The sequence below is a fragment of the Diplotaxodon limnothrissa genome, linkage group LG12 (genome assembly GCF_057381915.1).
Source record: "Diplotaxodon limnothrissa isolate DT_005_m linkage group LG12, D_limnothrissa_male_GT1.1, whole genome shotgun sequence".
Classification (NCBI taxonomy): Eukaryota; Metazoa; Chordata; class Actinopteri; order Cichliformes; family Cichlidae; genus Diplotaxodon; species Diplotaxodon limnothrissa.
The window spans coordinates 19,865,393-19,876,307 of NC_140607.1; the positions used below are offsets into that span (position 1 = coordinate 19,865,393).

General features: G+C 44.0%; 1 protein-coding gene across 1 annotated transcript in view; it reads left to right on the top strand.

Moving 5' to 3' along the window:
• Positions 1 to 10,452, top strand: part of setbp1 (SET binding protein 1) — a 37,432-nt gene extending 26,980 nt beyond the window's left edge. Inside the window, exons 5-7 of the mRNA XM_085367273.1 lie at positions 84 to 291; positions 409 to 1,477; positions 6,047 to 10,452. Coding sequence (XP_085223399.1) covers positions 84 to 291; positions 409 to 1,477; positions 6,047 to 6,552 — 1,783 coding nt within the window. The 3' untranslated portion in view covers positions 6,553 to 10,452. The remainder of the gene's footprint in view (positions 1 to 83; positions 292 to 408; positions 1,478 to 6,046) is intronic.
• Positions 10,453 to 10,915: the final 463 nt, after the last annotated feature.

A 10,915-nucleotide genomic window follows, 5' to 3' on the forward strand; every position in this document is an offset into this window, starting at 1 on the left:
TAGGCATTTTGTTCTGTATGTAATAGATTGGCATGCATTCATTTACCTGCTGTTTTAATGTGATTTATGTTGTGTTTATACAGGTACTCATTTGATCTGTGTGGGTTTGAGGCTGCGGAGGCAGCAGCTTTGGAAGCATCCAACAGAGGTGGCAGAACACGCTGCGAGCGCCAAGTAACGGCTGTCGATAACTTTCTGTCGCAGCAGGAGAAGAAGCAAAAGCATCATCGGCGGAAGAGGAAGTGCCTACAGAGTCGGGATCATCTTCATTTTCTCTCTGAACTGGACGAGGTTAGAAACACTGTAACAAATCCTGCGTGTGAGCCTTTAACAACCGCTCTAATGTACAAGCGTGCACTAAAGGGTGTTTGTTTTTCTAAATGTTTCCTCTTTCCTTCCTCCCTGTAGGTCGTGTTAAAGCTCCAGCAGTTACGAGTGTCTCACAGACGATTCACCTGCTACCCCCAGCATCCCTATCCTTCCATTTTCCGCCTCAACTTCCACCATTACTACCCTATTACCTACGACTCGTACCCTTGTGACTCCAGTTCATACCTCCGCAGGAGTGCTGATCTGAAGGCTAAGAGGAGACGCGGTCGTCCAGCCAAAGCCAGCGAGCCAATCACATCAAAGCTGCCTTTTGTTCAAGGATATGGTTATCCGCTGGCAGGGGGAAATTACTATGCAGCACCGTATGCGATGCCTTACGCTCCTCCTCTGAGTCTGGGCTACTTTCCCCCTACTCCCCCATTTTATCTGCCCCATCACTCGCTAGGACCGGCGCCCCCATCTCCCTTCATGAGACCTGCTGTGCCCCCTCCCAAGGCTTTCCACTCCAGCGGACACTCAAAAATCCAGCCTGGTGCCAAGCTTTGCACCACTAGTGGTCCACTTCAGGGGCCATCTGTAAGGGGAGAGGGTTTGGGATCCCTGGGCAGCAGCAGCGCAGGTGGTCTTGCAGGGGTTCGTCTCCACAAGAGGAAGCACAAGCATAAACATAAGCACAAGGATGAACCTCTTCTTTCACCACGAGACCGGCAGGACCTGGGAGGGCTTTTCAGCGGAGCTAAGACCAATGCACGCCTCAGCATGCTGAGTGAGAGGAGAGACTTGGCCAGTCAGGGTCCTTCAAAGCTTCTGGACAAGCAGAGGAGCAATGGCAGAGGCTCTTCAAACCTGGGATCCAGCTTAGGGATTTTTGAGTCTGACCAGCTGTCATCACACTCTCTTGCTGACAGTCAGTTCCATTCCCTTCAGACTGGGCAGCCTAAAAAGAGCTTCATGGGCAGCTATAGTAGCCAGTCGCAGCGGTCAGAGTCAGCGTCTGACCTATTTTCGGGGTCACAAGAGGACGAGTGCGGCGGAAGGAACAGGCGGACGAGGCTCACTGTGTTTGGAGATCAGGGCTTAATGTCATTCCAAACGACGAGGCAGGAGCCAGAACAGATGAACAAGTGTCCCAGTCCCTCCCTCACTGGTAAGAGAATACGCTATATTTATGAGAAAGCGCACTGCATTGCATGTTGGACTTATAATAAAAACAGCAGCAGTTGTTTTCTGTTCACTGGGACAGCATGATAAAGCACATTGCTTTCTTTAATGAAGTGTTGGAGGTTTGAGGTTTGCCTAAAACGCAGTAACTCCTGTTGTTTGCTTGTCTTTGCTTATCCAAGCCGTTCATTCATGGCTATACACAGGCTCACCCAGTGTTCCAAATCTGAGCTGTAAATATCATTCACTGTACGGGGCCTACAGAACCATAATGTGACTCCCCTAAAAGTAGCATCCAGGAGCTGCATTTTCCAGTCTAAACTACAAATGTGCTCACCCTGTTAAATATCTGCACACCCGCTATAACATCAACACGGCCACCACTTTGAAGCAAATGGTTATGTTAATGTATTTGACTGCTCTGCATGACTGATGTTCATTTACAATTAATATACTGGAGATTAGCATATAATTGCACAGTTAGAGCTCCGGTTCCCATTGTGCTTGTAGAGGGGGGATAATGTTTAGCTGAAGTATGTTTTATGTTAAGTTACATGTGCACAGATTTGCGTTTTGGATTGGTGGTGAGAGAGATATGTCCTTTACAAAATAACAGCAACGTTGTTGTGTCCATTATCTTAAATGTGGTGCACATGTTCTGTTACGTGTTTATGTGAACAGACAGCGGTGCGTCCAAGTAATGTCCAAAATGTATGAACAGCTGTTTGCACTTGTTCCTTAGTGATTTCCCAAAGTTTATATGCGCTATATAATGCGCGAGGGAGTGAAGAGTCCAGACACAGGCTGACTTTACCTCTAAATAAACCCATGAATGGATCACATGTGGAAAGCTTATGATCTGAAGCATCGGCAGCGTGTAAGCAGCTGACATTACCAGCAGTGGACCTTATTACATCACATCACTACTTATATAAAACAACAAGGTTCCTATCTGTTAGACAGAAGTAGGAGGCCGGAATTTATTAATGAAAGAAAAACCATACGAATGATATTTGATACATGATACTATGCTAGCCCGTGGAACTGGAAGAAAGAGACACATACATGCTTTTACTAATCACTTATATGTGATCAGAACTGTTAATGTAGCCAAATGAGAGCATGTTTGCCAAAAAAAAAAAGGTTATACACTAATATTAAACTCTGTTCCTGAGTGTTAATTGACTTCAGTTATTTGCTGGATTATCACATTTAGTCAGTTAACTGGGTTTTCCCATTTTAAATGTAGATTTAGTAATGCATGACAAGGTGATTCCTATTATAAATATGCTTATGCACATCATTATCGGGGCTTAAAGCAGACAAAGAGACTGGGTAGCACCGAATTCTCACCACCCAATGAATGTGTATTTTGGTACATTCTGTATTCTGCTGTCTTTGAGCACATCTGGCTGGGGATAAAGAGAACGTAATGCATGGATGGAGACGACTATAATTCACCAATCTCTCCTACCTCCCCACCCTGCCTCCCTTCCCTCTCTCCTGCCAATGCTTTTGCCAGAGATATATTATTCACACAGTATGATTTATTTTCTACAGACACGCCGTAAAAGGCCCTTGCCTGTGTTAAAAGAGCTGGCTGGTAGCCAGGGGTTTAATGACTGGGGCCTAGTCCAGTGGCGGGGAGGAGAAGCCAGGGGCTCAGTTAGAATACACCCCCCCGCCCCAGGGGATCCAGGACGGATGACTCATATACACCCCCCCCCTCCCCCCATAATGACTCCTCCTCCCCCAACCCATCCATATTATCCCTCTAGTGTTGTTATACCTCTTCTACCCTCTGTGTCCTTCCCTTCCCTTTTGCTGCTTCTGCAGTTCTTGCCCTTGCTTTCCCCCTCTGCCTCTCTCCCGTGGTTCCCACATCCACACGCAGATTTCCCCTTGTTCCTCTGCCTCATCTCTCTCTCCATCTCCCCCTTCTAGCTCTCTTCTTCTTCCCTTTCACTTTTTGCTTTTCCCCTTGTCTCCCCTCCCCCTCATTTTCCCATTACTCTCTTTACTCACCCCCCCCACCCCACCACCCCCACCCCACACACACACACACTCCTCCTCTAGCATGACTTACTGCTTCACTTCACAGCTTTAGTCCAATTAAAACACAGACGCATGTGCATGAGAATGCTCGCTGCACATGCAGGCGCAGGCCCCCGCATACACACAGATATACGGGTCCCCATCCAGATGTAAAATTCATACTATTATCTGAGCGTGCAACAATGAGTTTGTCGGTCATGGACAAATCATTAAGCACACGCGTGTCTCTGCGTGTGTTGTGCGTTTGCTTCTTAAGCAGACCTCGCTGAATCAGTTGTAACTTTCTTACATGAATGTCTGAATGAAAGTCTTTAATGAATAATTCGGAATAATTTTTTGTGGCAAGTCAAGCCAAGTTGTATTTATTTTGCCCAGTATAACAAATCACAGATTTTCCTCAAGGGGCTTTGCAGTCTACACAGCATATAACACACTTATCTGGACTGATCCCCGGTCCAGATAAGATAGGACATGTGATAGATGCTCTGTGTACGCCATAAAACAACATAGTAAATTACCAGTGTAAACAGACAGGATGACAGAAATAATAGATAATAGAGAAGCGTAGATTTGGGAGGACATCAAGCAGCTTTCGGTTAGGGGGTCGAGAGTGCAAGAGGAGAAGACGAGGATATAGATTAAGATCCAAAACATCTGGAAAGAGGCACCCACTGCCAGGATAGAGAAGTGACTGGACCTGCGGTAGTCCGGCAAGTCACGCAGCTTGTTTAAACACATGCACAGACCTTCATCCAGAAAAAAAAAATTACACTAAATGACATACATCAAGGATTATTTTAATCTGTCTCCGAAAAGTGCTCTCAGCTACAGCACAGGCAGTGGATAAGTGAGCATAGCTGTGACTTCTTATTTCACAGAGAAACAGGTTCTCGGTACTATACTGCCTCTCACACTGCTGAAGGTCACTGGTTTTATGTTCCGTGTATGGAGCTCATAAATTTCTGCTACTTTGTAGTGTGTGTGTGTGTGAACTGAGCATGTGCTCACTTCTGCTGCAGCTCATAAACCACTGCTACTTAGTGCTTTGTGCATTAACTAATTTCACTGTCAGGCCCGAATTTTTGACCAACAACAGCGTGATATTCTTCTGCGGTTTGTATGGGAGGTAGTTAGGCGGCTTTTTATCTTTCCCTTACTCTTAATTCATTAGCAAACAGCTCTGTGCGGTGCTTTTCAAATTTTCATCCCCATCATTACCATTTGGTCTCTTTAAGATGAAAAAAATATTGTATTCTGCTAGTTGTGGCAGTTCACTGACGTTGTGCAAATCTTTAAAAAAATCTATTAAATATTAAATGCTTCCCCCTTATGTTTTATGAAAGAGACATATTCTAAATGTCTTGAGCATCATTTTTCACACATTTTCCTGTAACACAGCCAACAATATTTAAAGTATAAAACTGAAAAAGCATCTTTGATTTAATGTACTCATCAAATGTTAGAGCACTGAAGAAACCTGCTACACCATATCAGCAGGAGTCTGCGGGAAAGGAAGAAAGGCTAGAGCGCAGGAATCCAGCAATAGGAGTAAAAAGCTCAAGGAAAAGAGACGAAGCATGTTGCGTGCACACTGCTTGGGGACTGGTGGTTGATTGTGCTTTTCCTCCATTTTGGCTGTGGCTCAGTCCGAGCCCCGGGAACAGTGCCCAGACAGGGAGGAGGGGGAAACGAAGAAATGGGACATAGATGGGAAACAAAAAGAATGACAGAGACAGACTAAGATCAGGAAGCGGTCTCTGAAATAAAGATGGAAATGAAATGGTGCAGTGTTACCAGTTTAATTGAAAATTAGAGAGTAGCACATTGCCGCCCATGAAGAGACGAGTGGAAGAGAGAATGTGAGTGACGGGGAAAGAGTAAGGATAGAGCAATGTGTAAAGGGCATACTGCCCAGTTCACCAGTGTGACGGAAACAATATGGCTCCAGTTTCTTCTGCTCAGCCATTCTGAACTGCTGAATTCATTTTTTGTGCATGTGTATGTATGCATCTGTGTGTTTTTGTATCTGTGTCTGTATGCGCATGTGCATGTGGACAAGAGTGCCGATATGTGTGTTTGTGTTGCTGTGTGTGTTTAGCTTTTTGGCAGTCTGTGCTCCAGATGCACAGGGTTGTTATTGTGTAGCGACATATTAAATGGCTGAAGGAGACATTTCCTGCTAGCAGAATAGGATCTCCTCCTCTCCCCTCTTCTCTCTGCTCTCTAGTAGACAATTACAGGATAGGATCTGCTCTCCTGGCTCAGCTGGGATTTGAAAAGCTTACATGAATATCTCAAAATTAGCAGGAAGCTCTTAAAGCAAGAAAAGACTTTCTCTCCATGAGCTAAATTGGCATGATGTCTTTCCTAGTCTTTCCAAGACTGCTCTTTTTAACTGACACGCAAGCACAAATGGTCCTTTCTTTTTATAGACCTTACTTTGCTCTTTATTTTCCTTGACATTTCTCACCTGATTCTTTCTCCCTCTCTCCTCTTCCAGGTGTTCCCAGTAAGCGGAGGTATAAACGTCGCGAAGTGGAACAGATCCAGAAGGACGTAAGGAGGATGCATTCTCTGAACTTTGAGCATGTGCAGAAGATCCTTCGTGCCAAGCGCCTGCAGCGACAAGCCAAAACAGGAAACAATGTCATCAAAAGACGACCCGGACGACCCAGAAAACAACCTCTGGAGGAACCGGAGCCAACCAAGACGAGGAAGGAAGATTGGGCTGAGGTTCGAGGCTTGGACATGCTGGCTAGCAGGAGAAGTGATGAGAGGACTCTGGGGATGCCTGTTCTGGAGAGGTGCGATAACCTGCCAGGCAGACACAGCCTCAGGCCGAGCCTGACCCCCGAGCCTCTGGAGTTCTCCAGTCACGATTCCATCTCAGCAACTATTGAGACTGTGGTGCATCAAGCGCGGTCTGTGAATCCACTGGCCAAAGGGGGGAAACGCAAAGGAAGGGGCCTCAGCAGGGACGAACTGTGGGCTCCCTCCAGTCACTAGACTCGCAGGAGAAAGCACCTCCAGCAGAACTGGAGAGCAGTTAACGGAGGCAGTGTTTCAAGCCTATCAGATGCAGTGCCCTTAATCTTGGGACTCCTTGGTGCACTTTGACTTGTTCCTCCTCTCTGATTTGTCGTGAGGAATACAGTGGGTTGGTGGAGCCAGAGGAGAGAACACTGGCCTGTGCCATCCCTCAGTTTGCTACACCCAACCAGACATGGGCCTTTCAAAGATTCAATGGACCTTTATTTACAATGGCACTATATGGTACTATTTGATACTGAATCTGATGCTCTAAAACTGTGTGGTACTTATGATAGTGTAGGATATTATGTGACTCTTTATGTATCTGATACAGTGATGTGTATGGTACTTTATGATACTGTATCTGAATGTGGCTTCAGCCATATATTTACCAGCAAGGGGAGGGGGGAATGGTTAATATAAAACTGTGCAGCTCTGCTTATTTTTGCCTTTCTGAGGAAGCTTGTCAAAAACATGTGGAATAATAACTTCAGTAATTAAGCCACCTTACCCTATTACTTTCCCTGTTTTGCTCCCATTCATCTATACCTTCCTAGTGTCCTCGCTCCCTTTGAGAAGTAACTGATACTTCCTGGCAGCTCCGCACTCGTGGTCCCCCTCCCTGCTTGACGCTCACCCCAATTCTTTAGCCCTCCCTGGTGCCTGCCGCTTAAATCCATCCCCCTTTGTCCTCTCACCTATTCCCACTAATGTTTTACATCTCCATTTCTTGAGCTCCCTCAACCTACCCGCTGTGTCATTTTTTTCCCTCTCTCCCTGCTCAGGCCTCTCCTGGGCAGTGACATAAAGGCAATATGGTGGGTTAGACTGTCCCAGACTGTACATAGAAACAAAGTCCACTGTTGCCTGCCTTGTACAATGGGAAAACCAGCTCATAGATGTGTACTGGCACACAGTATATTAAATAGAATTGTTGTACCATAGACAATGAAAGTGTGTATTGTTTTATAACCAAAAAAACAGACATGGGTGTGACTCAAGACAAGCTTGTTTTCAGACAGACAAGAACCACATGTATTCATTCATACACTCATTATTGTGTTTATAAACAGGGGGCATTGCATACAGGAGGAATATCAGGTGTATTTTTGGTAAACCTTAAAAAATTGGTTAAATGCACTATTAAAAAAAGACAACAACAAAAAAAAGACATACACTTTCATCAATCAAATGCAGCACTTACATGCTTGTTCCAGCCTTATGTTTCGGCATTCGACGGTGTGGTTATCCAGTCCAGAGACCATACATTATTTTAATCAAATTGTATATGCAGGCTGCGCAGCCAAAAGCGTCAAACCGAAGCCCGCCGAGTCTGAATTGGACAGTTCAGCAGAAGAGGGCTCACACAGTCAGTGTTTTGAAAAAGCTAATCCCAGTCTTTCTACTTAACATAATTTTCAATCCATATCCTTGGAAAAATATTTTTGGAAAGTAAATCCAGTATTTAGATTTAGAAACCAAAGTCTCAGTATTCAGTGTATAATTTAAAAGTATCTAAATCAGAGTTTGACAAACTCTCCACCATGTTGGCACCAATGTAAAGCATTCCTATGTGCACTGTAGAATGTAGCCATCTTGGATATTTTTTTTTTTTTGCGTGTGTCAATATGTTAAACCTTTGTTAAACTCTATCGACAGTATCTGTGGCTTTGGGTAGTGGTTGGTATTTTCTTGATTAGGTGTTTCTGAATAATAAGCAATGGATCAGTGTTTCTTTGGCAACCTTGTTGAAATTTTGTTTCAGGAGATTCTGTTTTGTTCGGCCGGGGGTGGGATTCTCAGTTGCAGCAGTTCGACTTGTGCCTTATGTTTCTTTCTCTCACAAATTACCATTTGACCTGAGGAATATGAAGCGGCAAGGAGTGCCCCAGACAACGACCCAAAATGTTCATGATTGTGCAAATGACACGTGTGTCTTATTCACGAGAACCCCGAAACTGCCGGCGTCCCTTCACAACTTCCATAGTTAGCATCTTCTGTCGCTGGACACTGCTGTCTGGTGTCTCCCAGCTTCCTCCTGGTTTATTTTCTGACTCATATCATCATAACAGAGGTAGAAGGGCTGGACTGAAGGAGCTATTATATTACTGTTTTAAATCCGCATCATATACCTACCTACATACTGCTATAGCAGCGGAGGTGGACAGTGTATCAGATGTGTCTCCATCCAGTGATATTGATTGTACCCAGAGTCTTAGATATATAATTAAACACCACTTACTCTGCCCAGTAAATAATGAGAGATATAACTGATTATATACTTGGCAAAGGAGGAACAGCCGAGATTTTTATGGAAATCACGTTCTCGTACATTGTTGTTTGCTATGCATCAGGCCATGCCTGGCAGTGACCTTAAAAGGAATTTCTGTTCTGGGTCCACCCTTCGACAAAGAGAAATAAGTGGTCTTATTTACTCAATAAATTGAATTCATGTATCAAGAATTGTGAATAATACCAGTAATAATTTGTAATAAGTTGTGCAGAAAGTGACTATCATCTCATGAAAACTATAGTGACTGCAGCTCTATGCAGTACAGCCTTAACCAGATGTAAAACTACAGTATTAATGTGTCTGTTGTAAATAGTGTTAGTATGTCCATCCTGCATGGATACCAGTTAGGCTCAGCTATGCTGGGACTGTCTCCTCAAACCACAGTAGACCTTATCTCTCTATCAAGGCTGCTCAAGACCCAAGGAACTATTCAGAAAAATGACAACTTCAAGTGATTTTAATATTTGACAAATTCCACTGTCTATTGACAGTCATGGCTCCGGCCGGCTAAATTACACCGAATGCTAAAACGATTTGCCTTACCGCGCTTTTTAAAAGTTGAGGATAGAAGCCCCAACGTCGTGCACTCGACCAAAAATAGGAAATCCCGGCTGACTTGTAGCTACTTTGCCTGCGGCCAGCTTGGGCAGCGCCGTAGCAGTGAGTAAGTAAGAGGGTTGTTTTGTTCGGGGAGCTCTCAGAGGAAATAGCCAAAAATACACTCGCCCTGATGTTAGTGTGCGTAACCTTGCTTTGCTAGGTGGGTCTGCAGTCTGTTGTGGCAAAGATGGGGTCTAGAAATGTGAGGCGATGAGGTGTAGAGGATACACACTTGGCAGCTTACTCCTTCATACTGTGGTCAGTCAGCGGTCTCTGATGCTAGAGTTAAAGACCCCAGGTGTTGTCTGTCCTGTCTGTCTCTCCTACCAGCCAATGCTTCGGTGCCTTCTAACACTGACAAGTATTGTCCTAATCCAGAGCTTTCACTCTACACAGAGACCGCAGAGGGGATGTGGTTATGTATAGGGTTCAAGGTCACTGTTGTTGTGATGTACTTAGCAGCCAATCTGGACCGGTGGCTACCGGAGGCCCCTAAACACTGATGTAAGGATCCCTTACCTCGTCTTTGGCTTCAGCACCAAGGGCGGCGCAGCAGTGTTTGACCTTACGTTAGCGGTGTGGGGTGTATTTCCTGTAGTGTGCATTTACCACTTCAACACAGCAACTAGGATGAGAGATAATGGCACCTAAGTTTTGATTTCGCCCCTCGTTCAATATGTAGCGTGCTTTGATGTGCATCCTACACATGGAGCAAGGGGGTCGTGTGGAACAGAGCCTCATAAATGTACATGTAGTCATCCTCACAGCATACGTTACCATTTCTAAGCTATAATGTTCGAAGCTGAAAGTGCAGATGAAGCATTGAGAAAACCAATAAATGTACTTCTTTAGAGCACAAAGTGAGCTCTTCTAACAGTGTGGGCATATTTTAGTTTGTATACATAGTGTATTTGAGCCTTTTTCTAGAGTGGGTTTCCTTTATTTGCATGCTCAACTTGATTGTATGCATAAATATTTTAGACAAGCCGAAAGTTGAATTTCAATTGAATTTGAAGGAAGACTTGTACATTGTTTGATATGTTTCTTTTTGTAATGAATTTTTTAATTCATGAAACATTTTTGTACATTGTATGAATATTAAAAACTGCAAATATTTGACATATAGAGTAAATACTAGAGGCGCATGCATATGCATATATCCTTCACAGTATGTATGTGTAAAATGTACACATATATTTTGTATTTGCATTTGCTGGCATACAGATATGTGTCTTAAGCACATATATACCTGTAATATATATGTATATCCATGTCTGCTGGCATGCTTTTGGTCATGTTTATCTTTCATGATCTTGTAGGTTTCTTTTTTTTAATTATTATTTCTCTTTCCTCAAAAAGAAAGGCTCATTCTTTTGCTACCCTTCTGTTGGCTGGCAGCGTTGAGCACTTATTACGAAGAACTACAGTTCAAGTTGTTCATGTTAT